Source organism: Salmo salar, chromosome ssa03 (assembly GCF_905237065.1).
Source record: "Salmo salar chromosome ssa03, Ssal_v3.1, whole genome shotgun sequence".
Classification (NCBI taxonomy): Eukaryota; Metazoa; Chordata; class Actinopteri; order Salmoniformes; family Salmonidae; genus Salmo; species Salmo salar.
In genome coordinates, this window is record NC_059444.1 from 44,749,158 (window position 1) to 44,775,577 (window position 26,420).

A 26,420-nucleotide genomic window follows, 5' to 3' on the forward strand; every position below is an offset into this window, starting at 1 on the left:
CTGTAGATGGACTGCCGTGTGGACTGTAGATGAACTGTGATATGGGCTGTAGATGGACTGCCCTTGTGGACTGTAGCTGGACTGTGGTATGGACTGTGTGGATTGTAGCTGAACTGTGGTATGGACTGTAGCCGACTTTGTGCTGATGCCTCAGTGCAGGTGTTGCCCTTGCTCTATTTTCTCCCACCTGTCTGTGACAAACCTGAGCAGGGATTCTCCAGACGAGAGATGAGAGGTGTTTGAGAGCTACAGTGTTGCCATGCAAAGAACCTGTACTGCTGTGCAAAGACCCCTGACAAGCAGAGGACACAATATACCCTGCTTGAAACTCCTACCTTCCAAATGCACCTACTATTTTGTCTTGTACATTATCCAGTGTCTCCTATCCCCTCAAACAGCTAGCCAGCAACAGCAACCCTACATTCACCACCTGTCCCCAACCCTCAAATAACTTAAACATCTACACCTGACCACCCCCCCCCATCCTTCCTATGCGGCATGGATTTCCCATAATCTCCCCCCTCTCTCTGCTGTATTAATCAGAGTGGTGTGGTGGTATAACGTAACATCAGTGGGAACATGGCATTCCGATGTCACAGAGGTTATATTTAGACCAGGGGGAATGCAGAGCAGCTCTGGGGCTTATACCAGGAATCAGGGGTTAAGATACACATTTTGTTTACCTGCTCAAACAGACACAGCAAGCCAGGACAGGACAGGGCCCTGAGGCTAGTGATTTGGGATTTGAAAAATGGCTTGGGAATGTGATTGTTCAATTTTGACCCTGGACAAGAAGTGGACAGCCTCTCTCCCTCTCTTTCTCTTAATCTCTTTCTCTCTCCAACACCATCATCACCATGATAGGCCTGATCACCGGCGATGATGAGACAGCCTACAGGGAGGTCAGTGACAGTGTGGTGCCGGGACAACAACCTCTTCCTCAACTTCAGTAAGACCAAGGAGCTGATCGTGGACTAAAGGGAACGGGGGGGCGAGCACGTCCCCATCCATTTCAACGGGGCTGCCGTGGAGCAGGTCGAGAGTTCCTCGGTCTAAACCACTAAGGACTTAAAATGGTCCACTCACACGCGCACAGTCGTGAAGAAGGCGCGAAAGCGCCTCTTCCCCTCAGGAAGTTGAAAAGGTTTGGTATGAGCCCACAAATCCTCAAAAAGTTATACAGCTGGACCATTGAGAGCATCTTGACTGGCTGGATCACTGCTTGGAATGGCAACAGCACCGCCCTCGATCGCATGGCACTACAGAGGGTGGTGCAGATATCCCAGTACTATATCAGGCGATGTGATAGAAAGGCCCAGAAAATAGTTAAAGCTTCCAGCCACCCGAGGCATAGACTGTTCTGTATACTTCCACACGGCAAGAGGCACACTCACAGGACTCTACACACTCACACACACTGACACTCTAACACATACATAACATGCACACAAATGTATGCTGACTCTACACTAGGGTTGCACATTTTGGGGAATATTCAGAGGTGGAAACTTTCCATGGGAATTAACTGGAATATATGGAAATTAAGGGGAATATATGGATTTAACAGAAATATATGCATATTAATATTAACACCATTTAAATGTAGATGTTTTTTGCATTGGATATGAAGGCAGAAACATAAACCTTTTACCTTATCATAAGTAGACATAATTGCAAATGATTAAATCCTTCCAATAGAAATAAAAAACTATTTTGTTATGAATTGAACTTTAATTAAATGAGTTGGCTCTTCACATGGAATTATTTCACTGAACAACAAAATAAAGGGAATATTGAATGATCCATCGCATCTCCCAAAAACGTTTTCAACATCTGTAAAATGGTAGTCTAGAAACTAAAGCTTTGGTTGTCTTTCTCTCAGGCTTCCATGTCTTCTCCCTGGACCTCCTCAATGTCCACCCCTTGAACATCAGACTGAGGCCTCATCTTCACTGTCACTTTCCAACCTTGTTGAGGATGGCTCGTTGTCAGGCTCAAAAAGCCTCAAATTTGCTCAGATGGCCACCAATTTTTCAACCCTTGTATTGGTCAGCCTGTTGCGTGCTTTGGTGTGTGTGTTCCCAAACAAGGACCAGTTGCGCTCTGAGGTGGCTGATGTTGGTGGGATTTGGAGGATGATGGAGGCAACAGGGGAAAGAGCCTCAGATCCACAAAGTCCCTTCCACCAGGTGGCTGATGAGATATGTTGGCACGACTGCCATATTGCATCTCCATCCCAAAGCCCTTGCTTGGAAGTGTACTTCGCCAGACTACCAAGAAGCTTGCCCTCATCCAGGCCAAGGTGGCGAGACACTGTAGTGATGACATCATAGACCTTGTTGATCTCTGCACCAGACAGGATGCTCTTGCCAGCATACTTGGGGTCCAACATGTTCGCTGCGGCGTGTATGGGCTTCAGGCAGAAGTCCTCACGCTTTTTGATGTACAGTATTTCAGAACTGCAGTTTCCTCTGCTTGGAGCAACAGTGAAGTGGGCAGGGCAGTACGGATTTCTTCAGAGTCTGAACATCAGACAGGATGGAATTGTCTCCCTCAATCCATGCAATGGCTACTGCTATAGGTTTCAGGAATTTCAGGCTGCTTACCACTCTCTCCCAAAATACATCATCCAGTAGGATCCTCTTGATGGGACGGTCCATAATCGGCAGACTGTGATATGGCCATTTCTTGGAGACACTCCTTCCCCTCCAGGAGACTGTCAAACATGATGACAACACCACCCCAATGGGTGTGGCTGGGCAGCGTCAATGTGGTGCTCTTATTCTTCTCACTTTGCTTGGTGAGGTAGATTGCTGCTATAACTTGATGACCCTTCACATACCTAACCATTTCCTTGGCTCTCTTGTAGAGTGTACCCATTGTTATCAGTGCCATAATGACCTTGAGGAGCAGATTCAATGCATAAGCAGCACAGCCAATGGGTGTGATGTGAGGGTAGGACACTTTAGACCAAGCAGCCTGTGGTCCAAGGTCATTCAGCTCATCTGCAATGTAGAGACCGGTATGTCTGTTGTCCCTTGTGTCTGTGCTCTTGTAGAATACTGGCTGAGGGGTGGAGATGATGTAGTTAATTATTCCTTGCCCACGAACATTCAACCACCAATCAGAGATGATTGCAATACAGTCTGCTTTCTCTATGATTTGCTTGACCTTCACTTGAAATCTGTTGAACTCTGCATTCAGCAAATGAGTAGATAAAGCATGTCTGGTTGGAGGGGTGTATGCTGGGCGAAGAACATTCAGAAATCTCTTCCAATACACATTGCCTGTGAGCATCAGAGGTGAACCAGTTGCATACACAGCTTGAGCAAGACATTCATCAGCATTTCTCTGACTACGTTGCTCCATTGAGTCAAAACTTCTGATTCCAGGAAGACCATGAGCTGTTGCTATCGATAAGGTGTCTGATTCCTCATATTCACCTTGAATAGAAGTAGAGGGACTTTTGTCAGAGGTTGCTTGTTGTGAGCGCTGAGGGAACTTTATGCACTTGGCCAGATGATTCTGCATCTTTGTTGCATTCTTCACATATGATTTGGCACAGTATTTGCGAATGTACACAGCTTTTACATCTACATTAGCTGCAGTGAAATGTCTCCACACATCAGATAGTGCTCGTGGCATTTTCCTGTAAAGATTAGAAAAAAATGAGTAAAGAAAATAAATAATACAATTCCATGTACAAATAAATAGTTAAGCAGTTAGATTAAACAACTCCTTTGTAAGATAAATGTTATAAAATGAAACATGTATGGAAACAGGTGAATTAACACTCCTCAGTTAGCAAGCTCAAGCAAGCTAAAACCCACATGGTAGCAAAAACTAACTAGCAGAAATTGTTAACAAGTTAGAAATGATTTAAACACACCTGCTGTAGGCTACTATTTACTAGTTAACAAAAAATCATGTATGTCATATCAAATATATTCACCCACCCAGTATTGTAATCAAAACTTACCAGAAAGCATGTAGTCCTTGGCTCAAACAGTGTAGTAGTGTGGGCTCAATAGCATCTCATTACTGTGCAAGATCTTGAGAATCAGCTGTACATGTGATGGAAGAGTGCACTGTACATGTGATGGAAGAATGCACTGTGCATGCAGAGGGTTGCAATTCCATTGAATTGGGGGTAGTTTAACCAAAATATGCCACAAAAAAGGTTCACTGTTAAAAGCAAAATTTTTTGATGAATTTAAGCAAAATTCCCTAAACTCTAGGGCTTTACTTCCCATGGAACATTTCCGGAAAGTTTTCGACCCTTTGCAACCCTTCTCTACACACACACACACACACACACACACACACACACACACACACACACACGCACACACACTCCCATACAATCAACATTTACGATGCTGCTACTCTGTTTATCACATGTCCTGATGCCTAGTCACCTTACCCCTATGCATTTCTGCCTCTATCACTCCAGTATCCCTGCACATTGTAAATATGGCACTGGAACTGACCAGCTTCTTACTTTCTCGTTTTCTACTTATTTCTTTTATTTTTATTCTGTTGTGTTTTTACTCTACCTTAAGTTATTTTTAGTGCTACATTGATATTGATCACTGCATTGTTGGGTTTGGAGCTAGCAAGAAAGACATTTCACTGTACTTGTGTACGTGACATTAAAACTAGAAATCTTATTTTATAAAGCATTACTTTTCACATCATGCGTCACTGCATGACAGGCAGACAGTAACTGGGATGTTTTCCTGTTATCCACACAGCTCTAAATATAGCACTCTATCGTGCACCTGCTATTGCTGCCCCCCCCCCACACCTTGGCCCACAGCAACAGTTCCCCTTATAACTAGACATGCACCGGAATGGGAAGAGGCGGCCGTGATTGGCCTAGACCTGGGATTAAGAGTAGTAATAGGCCTATTCGCTTACATACACACACACACAGTGCACCCACATACAGTATACGCCACAGATAGATCCCTATACTGACATGCATGCACACAGATTGGGATGAAAAAGCACAGTTGAAATCCATTGCAGAAGAACAAATGTGTTGAATACATTATTGCACTCAAGCTTGGACTATACATAGAATCCCTCTCATTCCTACTGTTGGTCTGAGCAGTGAGTGTAAACCAAGACAACAGAAACAGTGCCAGGGAATTAACTGGATCATGCGGCTCTCCAAAGAAACAATCCAACGGCAATATTTATCTGAGACAATCAAATCAAATGTTATTGGTCACATACCCATGGTTAGCAGATGTTAGTGCGAGTGTAGCGAAATGCTTGTGTTTCTAGTTCCGACAGTGCAGCAATATCTAACATGTAATCTAACAATTCCACAACTACCTTATACACACACATCTAAGTAAAGGAATGGAATAACAATATATACATATAAGTACTGATGAGCAATGACAGAGCGGCATAGGCAAGATGCAATAGATGGTATAAAATACAGTATACACATGAGATGAGTGATGAAAGATACGTAAACATGAAGACAATGAAGTGACCGCATCATCATATTGTCTTGCATGGTCTTGAAGTGAGACTCCCCTTATATGTCCATTTGATGATGTGTTATTGAGTCTCCAATAAAAGGTTATTAAACCGATTAAGCTTGAGATACAGTATGAGATATTGAGCGCCATAGGGCTTAATACCCTACTATAACATGCTAAAACATGAAAGTGACAGTTTGGTCAAACCTCTCTCCACTCAGTTAGCTGTGGCATGCAGAGATAAAGGATGATAAGTCAGAGCACATTCAGGTCTTGTTTGTTTGGATCAGGTCAGCCATCTTTGAAAAATGCAAACACACACGCACACACACGAAAGCAAGCATGAAAGCACACACACACGCATACACATGCAGCACATAGCCTCGCACACTAATCTATCTACCTATCTGGAGTGGTGGTCTATAGGGATTCTGGAGAATTGACCAATTTCCATATGCACACAGACAACAGCTGGTTTACAGAGTCACACAGTATATGATCTCACACTCCATCCCATCTACCCCTTTTGAACATGCATCTTGGGGGTCAGGCAGCAGGCTAACACCCTGTGCCCCCAGATTGCTGCCCTTTCCCTGGGATTAGGAGCTGTCTGTGTACCATTGTCTGAGGGTAAGGCCATAGGAACTATGATAGCTATACAAATACTCACTGCATGGCTCCCTGTGGTAGGACAATGACATCACAGGGGAAGTAAGTGCTAGATTCTCCACAGAGGGACACACACGGTAGCCTGGTCCCAAATCTGTTTGTGTTGTCTTTCCAACTCCTATGGTCATTGTCACGCTAAACAATACTCATCATGAAGAAAAGGCCATATATATTTATTTAAATGTTTCAGTGCCTCAATGGAAGGAAAGCCTGCAGGTATTGAGACATTCCAGAACCTACGTTCCCTACAGATGTGCTAAAGCATCGTTCAGTGTATCAGCTCACCTCTTCTCCTCCAGCTAGAGTTCGGCTCAATTCTATTTCAAACAGGATCAATGACAGGCAGTTTGTATTAATGTGTGCCAGTTACTCACTGTGCGGTAGACATGGTCGCTGCTGTCCTCATACTTCTGCTGGATCCTTTCCTCCAGGAAGTAAATGCGGAGCTTGAGACTGAAGTTCTCCTTCTTCAGGTCATTGAGGTGCTGCGAAAGAGTACGGTGACCGTTAGACATGTCCCTTAAAAACAACGGCAACCCGCAGACATGTCCCTTATACGTCAGAGAATACGGTACCCATTTGACATGGCCGTATTACAGGAAAATACGTAAACCGTAAAAAAAAATGTATATGGTAACCGTTTGAGATGTCCGTGATATAGATCAGAAAGTCCGGTAATCGTTAGATATGCTATGTCTTCTTCCCGGTGGGCATAATATATCAGTCATCGGTCTTGCGGTGTCAAGTGAAAAAACAATGGGAGAAAAAAAAGAACGAACAAAAATATACTACAAAAGTGGCTTCCCGACCTCTTGGAAGCCACAGCGAATCCAAACACACACACTAACGCTAAAACACACAGACATGGGAGTGTTGTTGGGCCGTTTAGCGACGCAGAGGGCTACTCCGCGGCACGGGCGTTCAGAGCTGTGGCCATAGCGGCTCCATGGTGGGTTCTGGAGAAGACGGGCCAAACACAGGAGCTTACTTTACTGACACAGACATGCCTGGAATCTCAGACAGCCAGGAGAGAGGGAGAGGGCGAGGGAGAAAGATAGAGAGAGAGAGAGCGAGAGAGAGAGAGGGGAGAGCGACTGTGGCGGGGGCAGTTATATGGGATGGCACGCACTTGTGACATGTAAGGCGATCATCCCAGAGAGAGGGAGAGAGCGAAAGAGGTAAATAGGAAGAGGTGCTAGGTGGTCTGAATGATCGTACATATTCTCTCTCTGTCCCCCCGCCTTACTCTGTGTAAACTTTAAAGCACATGTGAATGACCAGCTGAAACTCTGTACCCTGACAACATCAATCTTATGTAACATGTCAGTCAACGTAAACATTATACTGTACCTTCCTATCCCACACTCTGTCCATTTGTCAGTCTATCTGCGCACAGGTACATTGTATCTTAGGCCTGAGTCATAAATTGAAATCTATAGAAATCTGCCTTTTCACTTAGATCTACAATTGACATGAATGTATGATACACAGTGGTTTGAGTTACACACAGATTTCATGTTCGGACACATAGACGGACTGTTGGGATGGACAGATACACTAGAGCAGGGGTGTCAAAGTCATTCGGCCTTCACCGAGGTCTGGAGTGCCACACTGATTCAAATATATTTCTGCCTGTACCCCTCTGAAGACACCAGATAGGTGTTAGTAATATTGTGACGGCCTTAACCTCTTAAACAATACCAATCATATGCATATAAAGCACATTATGTACAAGGGCACACACTTTAAAGGAGATACACGTCCATTTGGCAGTGGATCATTGGCATTACAGGTATTCATAGGGTAGGCCTAAACAATGACTCGCTGGCTTTTTTAAGGGTATTCTGTTGGCTATACACTGACTCCCAGACTGATTGACTGGGTACCATCATCAAAAGTCAACCTTGTCCCTCTGCAGATTCAGTGAGTGACATTCTTGAGGATACCCTAGGATAGGGGGCGCCACAGCGCATTTTGAAAAAAAATCGTTCCCATTTTCAACGGCCTACTAATCAAACTCAGAAGCTAGGGCATGCATATACTTATTATATATGGATAGAAAACACCCTAAAGTTTCTAAAACTGTTTGAATGGTGTCTGTGAGTATAACAGAACTCAAATGGCAGTCAAAACCCGAGACCGATTGAAACAGGAAGTGGAATTCAGAATTGTGGACTCGACTTCTCATCTTTCCCTATAAATAACACCGTTAACCATGGTTCAGTGAGCACTTCCTATTGCTTCCACTAGATGTCGCCAGTCTTTTCACAGTGGTTTGAGCCTTATACAGTCGAAACTCAGTGAATGAGACTCTTTTGAAATTGGTCACAGGGGATGGGCCATCACCATTATGACGCCGGCGGCCATGTCTACCCCCACCTTTGGAATGGGTTTGAAAGACAATTAAATCATCCCCGTCGAATCTTATTGGCTCTCTTGGTGTTACAGGCCCTGAAGATTAATGTTTTACAACGTTTGACATGTTTGAACGAACCTACAGGCGGGAGAATCTCATTTTATCCGGAACTTCAGCCCTGCGCTTGGAGAGAGCCATAGGACGCGCTACCAACAGCAGGCTAATGGAACGTGAAGTATGGACTTTTTGACCGAAAATACATCTGTTGTGGACCTGGGATGCTTTCTGATGAAGACAACTAAAGGTAGGCGATTATTGACAATATTATACAAGATGAGATGTGACATGCGATTGTTTCCAAGATGGCGCCGAGCTCTGTATATTAGCTCATTTTCTGAGTATCGCATCTCCTTTTATCGCAAAGTGTGATTACCCAGTAAAGTTAATTTAAAATCTGGTATGACAGGTGTTCTCAAGAGATATTCATCTATAAATGTTAGATTGACAATATAAATTTAAAAAATCGTTATCGGATAGTAATTTAGGGAAATGTAGCATTGTTTACCGGGACGCATTTGAGGGGAAATTATTTAGTCAACGTCAGACAGAGATGTAAAATGCTGTTTTTATATATAAATATAACCTTTATTGAACAAAAGAATGCATGCATTGTATAACATGATGTCCTAGGGGTGCCATCTGATGAAGTTTGTAAAAGGTTAGTGCTGCATTTAGCTGTTTTTTGATTATATGTGATGCAAGTGGTTGGTCGGAAAATGGCTATGAAGCTGCTTTTTACGATGGACTCATCTAACATAATCTAATGATTTGCTTTTCCTGTAAAACCTTTTTGAAATCGGACGACGTGGGTCGATTCAGGAGAGGTGTATCTATAAAAAAAAAATGCTAATTGGCGATATGATTTTTCGCTGGATTTTGATCCCGCTGACGGGATCAGACGCTGGAGAGGTTAATGCTTCGAGCTACAAACAGTTTCTTAAATAATTCACCGGAGACACGGGCCAGGCACCAAGCTTATTTAACCCCAACGTAAAACGAGGAAGACATCACTGCTGCGTGTTTAAAAACAACAACACACACGTGGCAAGTTGCCGGGCCGTTGTAGAAAAACTAAGAAATTCAAATAACTCCCACCACACACTGGACATTTATTTGTCGACTGGGGGTACAACAGCCACGAGGGAATGCCCTCGTCCTCACACACAGTCACTTCCCCTCACACTTCCTCTGATCAATGAACCTGTGCATCACGGTTGACAACTCCACGGTGTCCCCCTCCCAGAGTGCAAAGAACCTTGGCGTGACCCTGGACCCTCCGCAAACATCAAAGCGGTGACTCCCACCTGCAGGTTCACGCTCTAGAACAGGGATAGGCAACTTTGATGGGCGTGGGGCCCACAAAAACATCTGAACTCATCATGAGAGGTGGCAGTGGCTCACGGATCTGCATACCCACATCCATACCCACACATGCAGTCATGTGTTGGGGGAGGGGGGCATCCTTGCAAGCAAAACATTTTAGCTGCATCCCTCTTGACAAAGGAGGGACAAAAATACATTTTGCCATGGGGTGAAGAGAAATGTTTGCAGTTTTTAATATGATATCCGTGTGAGTGACTAACAAAATCAATGGGCGACCCCTGGTCGGTAATTCAATCATGATTACTACATGATTATGTGTGTGTGTGTGTGTGTGTGTGTGTGTGTGTGCGAGCATGCTTATATGTACACTGCATGCCTGTGTGTGTATTTATGTGTGGAGGTGCAACTTCCTAAAGAGGCTAACGTCGGTGCCCATGAAAGAGATGGTTGCGTTGGGTCGCGACCCTCTTTTAGAGTGGAACCGCTGCTTTCGTGAGAAGCTGGCTGCGCATCCCATTTTACCAGAGAGCAGCAAAGCCTCCAGAATAGCATTAAAGGAGGAGCATCTACATTCTATAAACTTAGTGGTTTGTGCATGACTCCCACTAGTAAGCTATTTTGATTTGGAATGTGTTTGAACCATGGACTGTTTATAAAGTGATTTTGAGATTGACGAGAGAAAAGAGTTGGGGAGGGGGAGAGGTCGGGAATTAGAGGAAGAGTGATGTGTGGAATAGAGTGAGTGACAGAATGGGGGGGTGGTTGGAAAGGGAGGTAAAATAGATCAGATGGAGAATAGTGAGAAAGAAAGAACGGTGTGAGTGGCAGACAAACCGGTGTTCATATCACATGGTGTGGCATCAAATCATTTTTTTTTTGAAAAATGTGTTTGGCATGAATTCAGGGTCCAGAAATAGTCTTCTTTGTAACTTTGAGACAGATTATAAGCTCCATAACTGGAACATTCTTTAGCCCGAGGCATGCTGTGCAGAAGAAGCTGTGTTGGGTATGTTCCATCCCTCAGACAGTTTCCCCAGAACAAGTGCTTTAGCCAGGAATCTGAACAACAACAAAGACTTTCCAACATTACATGTACACGATCGGAATGGCCGACCTGACCAGGAAAAACACATCGCTAGGATTCAGAGTTTTTCCTGGTGAGGTCACGTGGTTAGGAAGAACGCAGGGTCTTCTTAGTTATCTTTTTTTCCAGATTTCATTGTGTAGACTGTTGTTTTAGTAGACTGAATAATTTACTTTAACATCCAGGCTCTTGCAACAGCAGCTGGCCTACTTGATCCGCTCCTCACAGACTTGTTTTCATTCTGCTTCATTACAGTACATTTTGGGCCCACAAGATGGAGACAACAACTTAACACAGTGAGGATATAAAGGTTTTGAGCATTGAATTATGACCCAAAAGAGAAAGAGGAGAGCTCACCTGTTCAAACTCTCTCAGAGTGTGAGGTTGGAGAGGAGGAGAGTTGTCTGTTTTATCACTACATACATCTGCATCAAGAGAACATAAGAACCCTTTTAAACTTTTTTATTACATGGTAATTATGGTTATTACATAGGCAGGTAAAATTGTTATTGCAGTTTAGTCACATACTTACTACTTTACCCTGCAACTGTTTCAAGTTTTAGTTTCACGTTTTAATGTCCCATGCACAAGTACAGTGAAATGTCTTTCTTGCAAACTCAAAATCCAACAATGTAATAATCAGTACAAATGTAATACCAGATAAACACATGAGAAATAAGAAGAAATATGAGCACAATAAGTAAGTAAGAAAACTATATAAAGGGTCAGTTCCAATACCATATTAACAATGTACAGGGATACTGGAGTGATGAAGGTAGATATGTATAGGGGTAAGGTGACTAGGCAAGGATATAAGATGAACAGAGTAGCAGCAGCTTGTATGTGAGTGTGTGTGCGTGTGTGTAGAGTCCGTATAAATGTATGTGCATATTATGTGTGAGTGACCAGATGATGAAGTGAGTGTGCGTGTTTGAGTGTGTAAGGCCCTGTGAGTATGCATAGAGAGGTCCATAAAGATACAAGGTTAACTCAGATAGTCAGTGTAGCTATTTTGTTAGCTATGTATCAGTCTTATTGCTTGGGGATAGAAGCTGTTCAAGAGCCTGTTGGCGTCAGATTTGATGCACTGGTACTGCCTGCTGTGCGGAAGCAGAGAGAATAGTCTATGGCTTGGGTGGTTTTCCTGGGTCAAAGCTTTTGGACAATCAGGAAGTCACAATAAAAGGGGTTACCTGTCATGTAACCTGTGCTCCTGGATGAGGACTCCTCAGAGTGGGACACGGTGAGTAGCCTACACACACATAAACACACACACACACACACATATTTAACTAGAGTGGCTCTGTGGTCAATATTGCTTTACAGAAACAGATCATTTTTAGCATATTACATACAGTACATACGTTATAAAATGGAACAAGAGGAATAGGCAAAGAAATGAAGAGGCTCCCCTTTATTATAACAGTACCCAATTAACACATCTATGGGAGAGTGGGGGAGTCACACAGTGGGGGAGAGATTCGGGGGGGACGGATGGTAAAGGATGAGGGTGTGGGAGGTTCGGGGGTAGGGTGGCAGACACATGGGCCCCCTGATTCTATGCCATAGACTGTTCCTGAACAAGTTGTTGGGCCATAAAATAACCGTGTAGTTTTTGGACAGATGAGCAGCTGATGCCCGATTAATGAGATTTTAAAAATAAATAAATAATTGTACCTTTATTTAACTTGGCAAGTCAGTTAAGAACAAATTCTTATTTACAATGAGGGCCTACCAAAAGGGGACGGGGGCTGGGATTCAAAATAAAATATAGGACAAAACACACATCACAAGAGAGACACCACAACACTACATAAAGATAGACCAAAGACAACAACATAGCATGGCAGCAACTCATGAAAACATAGCATGGTAGCAACACCACATGACAACAATATGGCAGCAACACAACATGGCAGCAGCACAACATGGTAGCAGCACAAAACACGGTACAAACATTATTGGGCACAGACAACAGCACAAAGGGCAAGAAGATAGAGACAACAATACATCATGAGAAGCAGCCACAACTGTCAGTAAGAGTGTCCGTGATTGAGTCTTTGAATGAAGAGATAAAACTGTCCAGTTTGAGTGATTGTTGCAGCTCGTTCCAGTCGCTAGCTGCAACGAACTGAGAAGAGGATGTGTGTGCTTCGGGGACCTTTAACAAAATGTGACTGGCAGAACGGGTGTTGTATGTGGAGGATGACGGCTGCAGTAGGTATCTCAGATAGGGGTGAGTGAGGCCTAAGAGGGTTTTATAAATAACCATCAACCAGTGGGTCTTGCGACAGGTATACAGAGATGACCAGTTTACAGAGGAGTATAGAGTGCAGTGATGTGTCCTATAAGGAGCATTGGTGGCAAATCTGATGGCCGAATGGTAAAGAACATCAAGCCGCCCGAGAGCACCCTTACCTGCCGATCTATAAATTATGTCTCCGTAATCTAGCATGGTCATCTTAATCAGGGTTAGTTTGGCAGCTGGGGTGAAAGAGGAGTGATTATGATAGAGGAAACCAAGTCTAGATTTAAGCTTAGCCTGCAGCTTTGATATTTATTCATTTAACTAGGCAAGTCAGTTAAGAACAAATTCTTATTTTCAATAACAGCCTAGGAACAGTGGGTTAACTGCCTTGTCCAGGGGTAGAACGTCAGATTTTTACCTTGTCAGCTCAGGGATTCGATCTTGCAACCTTTCGGTTACTAGTCCAACGCTCTAACCACTAGGCTACCTGCCACCGATGTGTGCTGAGAGAAAGACAGTGTACCGTCTAGCCATACTCCCAAGTACTTGTATGAGGTGACTACCTCAATCTCTAAACCCTCTCACCGGTGGAGAGAGGGGCATTCTTCTTTGCAAACCACATTACCTTTGTTTTGGAGGTGTTCAGAACAAGGTTAAGGGTAGAGAACACTTGTTGGACACTAAGAAAGCTTTGTTGTAGAGCGTTTAACTCAAAATCCGGGGAGTGGCCAGCTGAGTATAACTGTATCATCTGCATATAAATGGAGCTTCCTGCTGCCTGAGCTATGTTGTTGATGTAAATTGAGATGAGCGTAGGGCTTAGGATCGAGCCTTGGGGTACTCCCTTGGTGACAGGCAGTGGCTGAGACAGCAGACGTTCTGACTTTATACACTGCACTCTTTGAAAGAGGTAGTTAGCAAACCAGGCCAAAGACCCCCTAGAGACACCAATACTCCTTCGCCGGTCCACAAGAATGGAATGGTCTACCGTATGAAAAGCTTTGGCCAAGTCAATAAAAATAGCAGCACAACATTGCTTAGAATCAAGGGCAATGGTGACATCATTTAGTGACACATCCATAACCTGAGCGGAAACCAGACTGCATACCAGAGAGAATACTATAGGCATCAAGATAGCCAGTCAGTTTTTCCAACACTTTTGATAAACAGGGCAAAAAGGAAATATACCTATAACAGCTAGGATCAGCCTGATCTCCCCGTTTAAATAAAGGACGAACAGTGGCTGCCTTTCAAGCAATGGGAACCTCCCCAGAGAGGAGAGACAGGTTAAAAAGGTCAGAGATAGGCTTGGCAATGATAGGGGCTGCAACCTTAAAGAAGAAAGGATCTAAACCATCTGACCCAGATGTTTTTGGAGGGTCAAGTTTCAGGAACTCCTTTAACATCTCGGACTCAGTGACCGCCTGCAGAGAGAAACTTTGTAGTGGGACAGGGGGAAAAGAGGGAGAAGCATTGGGGTGGGAGATGAGGAAATGTTGGATGGGCAGGGAGGCATTGCTGAGTCAAATAGGAATCCTGAAGTGGTGATTAAAGAGCTCAGCCATGTGCTCCTTGTCAGTAACAACCACATCATCAACATTAAGGGACATGGGCAGCTGTGAGGAGGAGGGTTTATTCTCCAGGTCTTTAACTGTTTTCCAGAACTTCTTGGGGTTAGACCCACAGAGAGAGAACTGCTCCTTAAAGTAACTAACTTTGGCCTTCCGGATAGCCTGAGTGCACTTATTTTTCATTTGCCTGAATGAGAGCCAGTCAGCCTGAGTATGCGTGTGGCGAGCCTTTTGCCAAATGGAATTCTTGAGGTGGAGTAACTCTGCCAGATCACGTTTGAACCAGGGGCTGAACCTGTTTTTAATTCTAATTTTCTTTATGGGGCATTTGTTAACAATACCACTGAAAATATTTAAAAAATAAGTTCCAAGCGGTCATGAAGGAAGGCTTGCTCATTAAAGTTTTTTAGCAAGCGTCTATGACAAATCAGGACATGGATAGTGCTATCCAGGATCCTTGGGACGTACCTACCCTAAACCCTAACTCCTACCCTGATTCAGATGAATATCCTACCCATGCTAGATTACGGAGACGTAATTTAAAGATCGGCAGGTAAGGGTGCTCTCGAGCGGCTAGATGTTCTTTACCAATCGGCCATCAGATTTGCCACCAATGCTCCTTAAAAGACACATCACTGCACTCTATACTCTCTCTATACACTCTCTATACTCTCTGTAAACTGGTCATCTCTGTATACCCGTCGCAAGACCCACTGGTTGATGCTTGTTTATAAAACCTTCTTAGGCCTCACTCCGCCCTATCTGAGATATCTACCGCAGCCCTCATCCTCCACATACAACATCCATTCTGCCAGTCACATTCTTTTAAACCTCTACAGGATCGGTGGGTCCCCCGCGGGACGGTTGAGCTAATGTAGGCTAATGCGATTAGCATGAATTTGTAAGTAACAAGAACATTTCCCAGGATATAGACATCTGATATTGGCAGAAAGCTTAAATTCTTGTTTACAGTAGCTATTATAGTGAAATAATACAAAGCTATTGTTTGAGGAGAGTACACAGTTATGAACTTGAAAATGTATTAATAAACCAATTAGGCACATTTGGGCAGTCTTAATACAAAATGTTGAACAGAAATGCAATGGTTCATTGGATCAGTCTAAAACTTTGCACATACACTGCTGCCATCTAGCGGTCAAAATCTAAATTGCGCCTGGGCTGGAATAATACATTATGGCCTTTCTCTTGCATTTCAAAGATGATGGTACAAAAAATATATACATAAAAACCCATGTTTTTTCTTTGCATTATCTTTTACCAGATCTAATGTGTTATATTCTCCTACATTAATTTCACATTTTCACAAACTTCAAAGTGTTTCTGTTCAAATGGTATCAAGAATATGCATATACTTGCTTCAGGTCTTGAGCTACAGGCTGTTAGATTTGGGTATGTCATTTTAGGCGAGCATTTTAAAGAAAGGGCGGATCCTTAAGAGGTTTTATAGGTCCCCAAAGCACACACATCCCTGGGTTGCTCGTCTTTTCAGTTCGCTGCAGCTAGCAACTGGAACGAGCTGCAACAAACACTCAAACTGGACAGTTTTATCTCAATCTCTTCATTCAAAGACTCAATCATGGACACTCTTACTGACAGTTGTAGCTGCTTTGCGTGATGTATTGTTGTCTATACCTTCTTGCCCTTTGTGCTGTTGTCTGTGCCCAATAATGTTTGTACCCTGTTTTGTGCTGCTACCATGTTGTGTTTCTACCATGTTGTTGTCATGTTGTGTTGCTAACATGCTGTGTTGTCATGTGTTGCTGCCATGCTATGTTGTTGTCTTTGGTCTACCTTTATGTAGTGTTGTGGTGTCTCTCTTGTCGTGATGTGTGTTTTGTCCTATATTTCATATATATTTTTTTTTTAATCCCAGCCCCCATCCCCACAGGAGGTCTTTTGCCTTTTGGTAGGCTGTCATTGTAAATAATAATTTGTTCTTAACTGGCTTGCCTAGTTAAATAAAGGTTAAATGATTTAAAAAAAAAATTCAGCCAGACTCAAGTCCCAAATAAAATGTAACTTTATATATTCATTACATAACCAAAAGTACGTGGACACCTCGACGAACATCTCATTGCAAAATCATGGGCATTAATATGGAGTTAGTCCCCCATTTGCTGCTATAACAGCCTCCACTCTTCTGGAAAGGCTTTCCACAAGATGTTGGAACATTGCTGCGGGGACTTGCATCCATTCAGCAACAAGAGCATTAGTGAGGTCGGTCACTGATGTTTGGCGATTAGGCCAGGCTTGCAGTCGGCGTTCCAATTCATCCCAAAGGTATTCGATGGGGTTGAGGTCAGGGCTCTGTGCAGGCCAGTTAAGTTCTTCCACACTGATCTAGACAAACCATTTCTGTATGGACCTCACTTTGTGCATGTCATACTAAAACAGGAAAGGGCCTTCCCAAACTTGGAAGTTGGAAGCACAGATGTCTAGAATGCCATTGTATGCTGTAGCGTTAAGATTTCCCTTCACTGGAACTAAGGGGCCTAGTCTGAACCATGAAAAACAGCCCCAGACCATTATTCCTCATCCACCAAACATTACAGTTGTTTTTTTGCATTTGGGTAAGTAGCGTTCTCCTGGCATCCGCCAAACCCAGATTTGTCCGTCGGAATGTCAGATGGTGAAGCGTGATTCATCACTCCAGAGAACGTGTTTCCACTGCTCCAGAGTCCAATGACGACGAGCTTTACACCACTCAAGCCGATGCTTGGCATTGCGCATGGTGATCTTAGGCTTGTGTGTGGCTGCTCGGCATAGAAACCCACAGACAGTTCTTGCGCTGACGTTGCTTCCAGAGACAGTTTGGAACTCGGTAGTGAGTGTTGCATCTGAGGACAGACGATTTTTACGCGCTACTCGCTTCAGCACTCGGCAGTTCTGTTCAGTGAGCTTGTGTGGCCTACCACTTCGCGGCTGAGCCGTTGTTGCTCCTAGACGTTACCACTTCACAATAACAGCATCTATCTATCTATCTATCTATCTATCTATCTATCTATCTATCTATCTATCTATCTATCTATCTATCTATCTATATAGCTGAAAGATTAATTTGCCATTTGGGTCATTTCAAAGTGATAAAAATTAAGGTTTTACGAATTGTCAGTACACCAGCTTTATTTACACATTTACAAGTCAAATTTATCCAGATAATTATGACGCATAGTCCAATTGCTAATTTCTCTCCCACAAGTTCTATCTGTACCTATGATCCATCCACGACTACAGCAACACATCAGCTATACATATATCTAGCTATATCCATCTCCTTACAAACGAGACTCATTATAAATGAAAGTTGAGTGATACAGAATAACAGTGTAATTTAGCTGACAAATACATGTCATAATGGTTAAAAATATTTGAGCCTGGCTGTCAGTCCATCTGTCTGTGACAGCTGATGATGCGCAGGAGCGCAGATTTTTAAAACACTGGCGGGTCTGTTGTCAAAAAGTTGCTTTGATATTGCTAGTTTTGAGTTTCTGAATGAAAACTGGAATTGTGGGTGATTTTCATTCAGCAAGGGATTAAGAATATGTTCTTAATGCACCATAATTTAGACTCCTCAGCACGACCAGTGCATGCTGGACACTATGGATAATAATCACGAAAGCCAGCTCTGTCTACTGGTAAGTGAAGCAACGCATTGCTTGCAAATGTGCATAGCCTACCGGTGGGTGATTAGCCTATAGCCACGGGAAGTAGGGATGCCCCTGAAAAATCTGAATTTTAAATAAAAGATAAAAAATTGTGTTTTAATATTTTTTTCACAAAAGTAGTGCACTGGGCCGACTTTTCCAGGTAAGTGTTTGCACTGAAAGAGATCAAGCAGATAACGGCACTATCGTTGGACAGCAGTAGGCTGCCTTTATAGTTGAAATTGTCTATGCAAATTAGAATGACATTTTACTGCTGTTCATAGCTCACTCAACTAGTAAATGATCATTTTACAATACAGTAGAGTAGCCTACATGCTTGTAGGCTACAAGCAAAGGAGAACACCAGCTTGTGATACTGACTGATCAAAGGGTGGCTGGCCTAGCTGCCGCTTGAGGACTCTGATAGATCACATGATTACACCTTGCCTGGGTTTGTTTACATTTATGTCTTGCCTGGTTTTGTTTTGTCGCCCGACAGTTTGACATTGCATAAATACAATTTACATAAATGAGACATACTGAGTCTGGCTTTAACCATAACCACAACCCTTACCTTAACTATTTTAAAATGTCAACTTCAATGTGGTATGGAAGTACCAAGGATCCCGGATGGCAAGAACAATTATTATTATTATAATTCTTTCTTTTTTTATGTATTATAATAATTTATTATTATGAACAAATCAAATACAAAACCAGAAATATACAAACAAGAGTACATAAACCTAACAGACAGGGGTATTACATATCTAGATACATTTTCTATTTGTCAAAATGTTTTATGGTACGCATTGCTTTTTTGTTTTTACATTTACTGATCATTTGAAAAAAACATTTCAATTCTATCTTAAACAATGTCTCCGTCCAATTAATTTTATGGATAAAGAATCTTCCATGAAGATAAACAAATGAACAATGAAAGTTAAATCAGGGTCCATATCATTTGGATCAAAATGAAACATAATATCAGAGTCTCTCAGATTAACATAAACAGTCATTTATTTTCAAATATAATCTTCTAACTCACTCCAAAATCTTTTGACATAAGAACAGTCCCAAAATAAATAGTCAAGAGTTTCTGGGTCACAACCACAAAATACACATTCGTTATCAAAATCTATCTTGAATCTGTGTATAATAGAGGTCTTTACAAGGTAGATTCTATGAATGAGTTTGTATGATGCTTCTTTCACCTTATTAGATATACAATATTTGCCAGACAACAACGAGACTTTGTTCCAGTTCACTTGTCCTAGGGCTGCATTCCAGTACATTTTAGCAGAGGGAATAGTAACATATTGACATAGTTTCCTTATATACATGTTATTACATTTCTAGTTTAAAATGTAAATTCCTTCTAATTGTATTGAGGCTACAAAATCCTCAACAGTTGCACTTGGAGTATTGTTATGTTCTCCTAAAAGAAGAATAGCACCTTTACGGACAGCTATAACAACAATTTGATACTCCTCAGGAGTGAATGTAACATTGTGTGTTCTCATAAATTCTGGATAATCACATAGTTGTCCATCATTATTCAATAATTGTTTAACCCAGATAAGGCTGTTGTCAAACCAGTTCTGGAAAAACAAAGACTTTTGTAATTTATTATTTTTGTCTTTATAATTCCAGATTGTAAATCTATGTGGGGAAAAATTGTTTGTACATAAGGTTCTAACACGTTTCAGGTAAGACCCAGATGCAGAAGTAACACAAGTTTATTACTAATACAGGGGCAGGCAAAACGACAGGTCAAAGGCAGGCAGAGGTCAGTGATCCAGTATGGGTTCAAAAGGTCCAGTTAAATCTCTTTTCAATTTTCTCTACAATAGGATAGAAATTTAAGTTGGCCCGTTCTTTCTGATCTTTGCTAACTTTAATATCAAGATATGTGATCACAACTTTTACAGGGATATTACATACTGAGGTTAAGTCACATCTTTTCAACGCAAATAATTCACATTTCCTAATATTCCGAGATAAACTTGATTCATGTGAGAAGGCATCACTATGATCTTTAAAAAAATTGTGGTTTTGTCAGCCAGTTGTGAACATTTTATCTCTTTATCTTGTATCTGAATATGTCACACCCTGATCTGTTTCACCTGTCTTGTGCTTGTCTCCACCCCCCTCCAGTTGTCGCCCATTTTCTCCATTATCGCCTGTGCATTTATACCTGTGTTTTCTGTTTGTCTGTTGCCAGTTCGTCTTGTCTCATGAAGCCTACCAGCGTGTTTTCCCCTACTCCTGTTCTCTCCAGTCCCTGTTCTCTTGTTGTTCTGGTTTTGACCATTCTGCCTGCCCTGACCTGAGCCTGCCTGCCATTCTCTACCTTACTGACTCTGCCCTGGATTACCTACCTCAACCTGATCTTGACCTGTTGTTTGCCTGCCCCGAGTTTTCTCAACAAACATCTATGATTCGAACTGTCTGCATGTAGGCCTTATACTGAGTCTGACCTAGCAGACTTGGACCAGCTCCGCAACGCACACTCCTCCCAAGGAGCCACCATTGGGAGACACGAGCAGTTACTTCAAGGTCTTATGGAAGAATTCCAGACCTTGGCAGAATGCCACGACCGTGCTTTCCATACATTGCTGGAGCAAGTCTGTGGATTGTCTATTAGACAGCCAGCTCCTACCGAACTTAAAACTTTCCACCTTCTCCACTACTGTCCCGTCGATGTGGATAGGGGGGTGGTCCCTCTGCTGTTTCCTGAAGTCCACGATCATCTCCTTTGTTTTGTTGATGTTGAGTGTGAGGTTATTTTCCTGACACCACACTCTGAGGGCCCTCACCTCCTCCCTGTAGACCGTCTCGTTGTTGTTGGTAATCAAGCCTACCACTGTAGTGTCGTCTGCAAACTTGATGATTGAGTTGGAGGCGGGCATGGCCACGCAATCATGGGTTAACAGGGAGTACAGGAGAGGGCTGAAAACGCACCCTTGTGGGGCCCCAGTGTTGAGGATCAGCGGGGTGAAGAGGTTGTTTCCTACCCTCACCCCCTGGGTGCGGCCCGTCAGAAAGTCCAGGATCCAGTTGCACAGGGCGGAGTCGAGACCCAGGGTCTCGAGCTTAATGACGAGTTTGGAGGGTACTATGGTGTTAAATGCTGAACTGTAATTGATTAAAAGCATTCTTCCATAGGTATTCATCTTGTCCAGATGGGTTAGGGCAGTGTGCAGTGTGATTGCGACTGCGTCGTCTGTGGACCTATTGGGGCGGTAAGCAAATTGGAGTGGGTCTAGTGTGTCAGGTAGGGTGGAGGTGATATGATCCTTGACGAGTCTCTCAAAGCACTTCATGATGACGGAAGTGAGTGCTACGGGGCGATAGTCGTTTAGCTCAGTTACCTTAGCTTTCTCGGGAACAGGAACAATGGTGGCCCTCTTGAAGCATGTGGGAACAGCAGACTGGGATAGGGATTGATTGAATATGCCCGTAAACACTCCAGCAAGCTGGTCTGCGCATGCTCTGAGAATGCGGCTGGGGATGCCGTCTGGGCCGGCAGCCTTGCGAGGGTTAACACATTTAAATGTTTTACTCACGTTGGCTGCGGTGAAGGAGAGCCTGCAGGTTTTGGTAGCGGGCCGTGTCAGTGGCACTGTATTGTCCTCAAAGCGAGCAAAGAAGTTGTTTAGTTTGTCTCTGAGCAAGACATCGGTGTCCGGGACAGGGCTGGTTTTCTGTACTCTGGAGCGGGATCGATTTGGAGGTGGAGGGTCCGTCACGTTCTGGGGCGATGTGTCAGAGCATCATTGGACTGAGCTTGTTGTCATTGCAGGCAATCTCAACGCTGTGCGTTACAGGGAAGACATCCTCCTCCCTCATGTGGTACCCTTCCTGCAGGCTCATCCTGACATGACCCTCCAGCATGACAATGCCACCAGCCATACTGCTCATTCTGTGCGTGATTTTCTGCAAGACAGGAATGTCAGTGTTCTGCCATGGCCAGTGAAGAGCCCGGATCTCAATCCCATTGAGCACGGCTGGGACCTGTTGGATCGGAGGGTGAGGGCTAGGGCCATTCCCCCCAGAAATGTCTGGGAACTTGCAGGTGCCTTGGTGGAAGAGTGGGGTAACATCTCACAGCAAGAACTGGCAAATCTGGTGCAGTCCATGAGGAGGAGATGCACTGCAGTACTTAATGCAGCTGGTGGCCACACCAGATACTGACTGTTACTTTTGATTTTGACCCCCTTTGTTCAGGGACACATTATTCCATTTATGTTCATCACATCTCTGTGGAATTTGTTCAGTTTATGTTTCATTTGTTGAATCTTGTTATGTTCAGACAAATATTTACACATGTTAAGTTTGCTGAAAATAAACGCAGTTGACAGTGAGAGGACATTTCTTTTTTTGCTGAGTTTATAAATGTATGCTATAGTTATGAAACGCCGTTTGGGTCTTTACGTGTCAAAAAAGATACACATCAAATAACACAATTCTATTATAGAATGTTGTTTGTGCTGAATTTGCACGTGCAAGCCAAGCGCCACCACTACTATCAGTAGCACTGTCAAAGCTGTTCAAAAAACAGTCTGCAAACAAGCAAACACCGGCCACAAACGATGTGTTTACAATACCGTATTGGTAATAAGGCATTATTTGTTCGACTGCAACTTCCTTGGTATTTAGCTAGCTTTAGCCTAGCTAGCACCAATACAACTTGCCGTTTTGATGTGTTTTTGGGGAAGAACATTGTTTGCATCAAATCCATCAGCTAGTTAACTTTTTTACGACCAGCACTGTCCAGAGATTGGGGAAGGCAGCACTGTCCAGAGCTTGGGGAAGGCAGCACTGTCCAGAGCTTGGGGAAGGCAGCACTGTCCAGAGCTTGGGGAAGGCAGCACTGTCCAGAGCTTGGTGAAGGCAGCACTGTCCAGAGCTTGGGGAAGGGCAGCACTGTCCGGAGCTTGGGGAAGGGCAGCACTGTCCGGAGCTTGGGGAAGGGCAGCACTGTCCGGAGCTTGGGGAAGGGCAGCACTGTCCGGAGCTTGGGGAAGGCAGCACTGTCCGGAGCTTGGGGAAGGCAGCACTGTCCAGAGCTTGGGGAAGGGCAGCACTGTCCAGAGCTTGGGGAAGGCAGCACTGTCCGGAGCTTGGGGAAGGCAGCACTGTCCGGAGCTTGGGGAAGGCAGCACTGTCCGGAGCTTGGGGAAGGCAGCACTGTCCGGCGCTTGGGGAAGGCAGCACTGTCCGGCGCTTGGGGAAGGGCAGCACTGTCCGGAGCTTGGGGAAGGCAGCACTGTCCGGAGCTTGGGGAAGGGCAGCACTGTCCGGAGCTTGGGGAAGGGCAGCACTGTCCGGAGCTTGGGGAAGGGCAGCACTGTCCGGAGCTTGGGGAAGGGCAGCACTGTCCAGAGCATGGGGAAGGCAGCACTGTCCAGAGCTTGGGGAAGGCAGCACTGTCCAGAGCTTGGGGAAGGCAGCACTGTCCAGCGCTTGGGGAAGGCAGCACTGTCCAGCGCTTGGGGAAGGCAGCACTGTCAAGCGCTTGGGGAAGGCAGCACTGTCCAGAGCTTGGGGAAGGCAGCACTGTCCAGCGCTTGGGGAAGGCAGCACTGTCCAGAGCTTGGGGAAGGGCAGGTGCGCGAGACAACTTTACCAGCATCATAGCGATACGTATCGATTAATCGTTGTGACATATGAAATACGAGTGATAGTGTAATCAATGTGTAATAACTAAGTAAAAAACGAATGTGCGTGTTAAATTATTATGTGACGTGCAGTCATATTCAGGTCCTGATTGGTCAACAAGCTTATTTGACACTTGACGTGTATCTTTTTTGACATGTAAAGACTCAAACGCGTTCCATACATAGCATCCAAATGTTGACTCTATTGCGCGCCTCAAGGTGTCACGTGACTGGCAGGCTGGTCTATCTGATATCGGTCAATTCCCTTGCTCAGACGTTGCGTGCATCAACCAATGGTTGCGTGACACGTAATCGACCGCGTCATCGACTGACAGATTCCTATAACATTAGATGTGGATTGCTGATATTTAAAATGTCTATACAGGTGTTGTAAGATCTGGCAGGCATCGGCAACTCCTGGGCAGAGGAACGCGCCAATAGCCGTCTGTCCAACATCAAACGATGTATGAGTAAGTAAATGTATCGAAAACCGTCCAAATCCTCTTCAGGTACTTGTTTTTCTAAATTACTTCTCTTTTTTTGTGTGCTATGAAGCGCTTTGAGATTCTTTGAAAAGCGCTATATAAATGGAATGAATTATTATGAAATAAATATTACATGGCCTAATTAATGGCCTAAATTGTATAGCCTATAGCTTGGACACACGAGTTTATGACAGGGTGTTCTTATTTCTACAAAATATCTCCACATAATGATCCCAATATTAAATGTACATGTAAATATACACGCCAGAAAATGTTGTTCGGTTTGTAAATGTTTAGGAGATCATGCAAATCTGCTGTCAACACCATAATAATAAAGGCCTTGTAGGCTATGTAAATCGCGCGGATAAATGATCGCAAGCTGGTTATTGCTGAGATCACAATTCCAGTTGATATTTACGATTTTTCCCTCAACGACCATTGTAATTGTGAAACCACCACCACCTTGGAAAGTAAACCTTTATTCCGATAACAATCATATTAGACTGCATGCTATTCAATCATGCCTCCATTCACATTCTCAAGCCCGAATCATAGAACGACATTTTTACCTTTCAGACTCGCTCCAGGTCTGTTCTGGCGACGAGGTCCAATCCATATATTCCGTCAGTTAAAGGGTAACCTTGCGGGGAAACCCGAGCATATCATCCTGCCATTAAAGGTTTCGATAAAAACACGACATGTTTGTGATGGGTTCTCCACCCATTACTGCGCTTGGAAGAGGCTGCGCGCCTTGAAATGTGCCAAGGAGGCTGCGGGGGGTACTGTCATACACACGACCCTCTACACCCCTCCTCCAGCTCAACATAAAAGTCGCAGTGTTGCCTCGAATGTTTCTAAGATGTCTATGGGGTTTAGGAGAATATGATGTTTTAGATAGAATGTCTGACAACAAGAACTTTCAGAATGGGCTACATATCTTTTGAACTGGTAGATACAGTCAGTGGCGACCCGTCATTCAGGCTAGGTGGGGGGTTAGCTAAAACTATATATATTTGTTTTTGTTGTTGCCTGTTTTGCATGTTATTTTGGAAATAATACCTGTCACATATCTGTTTGCAAACAATGTAAATAATAATTTAGTTAATAAAGCTGCATACAAACTTTGTCTCTTTTTTGCTTTCTTGCATAAGGCAGCTCCAAAATGCAGGTGTTTCAGCCTAGCTCAGTGCTTTCTGTGGTGGTGGGGCAGCCAGCGGAAAATACGGAGCGCAGGGGTTGGTAATGTTCTCGTTTTGCGCCGTGATTGGCTCAGTGTTCTGTCACTCATGGGTACACTACCTCAGCAAAATCTACCGGGAGAGCTGAAAATTCAAGCCCCTTGGGTGCTGCCATAGAGTTACATTAGAAGTGCCCATCCAAGAAGGCTCAAGGTCATTGGCCACAGATAAATTGACGTCAAATTACATTATATCTACCATAGCTTTGATTGGACTGATCATGTCAATGTCATACTTTCAAATCTTATCTAGCAAGCTAGCAGTCATTATCATGAATCAAGTTGACAATCTACTGGCAAATCCGTTTCAATCCTTGTCATATGAAGAGAAATGATGAAGAGAAATTATAGATAAAACGTATCTGTGCTCATCGGCCATTGGACATAAACATTACACAACAAGTTGGAAATCACAAATTCAACAATGAGTGGTTTGGAAGGAATCAGTGGCTAACTGCAAGCATTGTAAAGCAATCATTAGCCTGCTATTCAGTGGAGTGGGTGTGTGGTCCCAATTCTGGGTTAAAGGGTCTCGTTTCCACGCTTGAAAGGATAAACATT

At 43.6% G+C, this 26,420-nt stretch overlaps 1 protein-coding gene across 1 annotated transcript in view; it reads right to left on the reverse strand.

The window, feature by feature from the left end:
• Nucleotides 1-25,391, reverse strand: part of LOC106600560 (myomegalin) — a 79,636-nt gene extending 54,245 nt beyond the window's left edge. Inside the window, exons 1-4 of the mRNA XM_014192019.2 lie at nt 25,192-25,391; nt 12,184-12,242; nt 11,348-11,415; nt 6,542-6,652 (exon numbers count right to left, since the gene is read on the reverse strand). Of these exons, the coding sequence (XP_014047494.2) occupies nt 6,542-6,652; nt 11,348-11,415; nt 12,184-12,242; nt 25,192-25,238 (285 nt within the window). The 5' untranslated portion in view covers nt 25,239-25,391. The remainder of the gene's footprint in view (nt 1-6,541; nt 6,653-11,347; nt 11,416-12,183; nt 12,243-25,191) is intronic.
• Between the last annotated feature and the right edge of the window lie 1,029 nt (nt 25,392-26,420).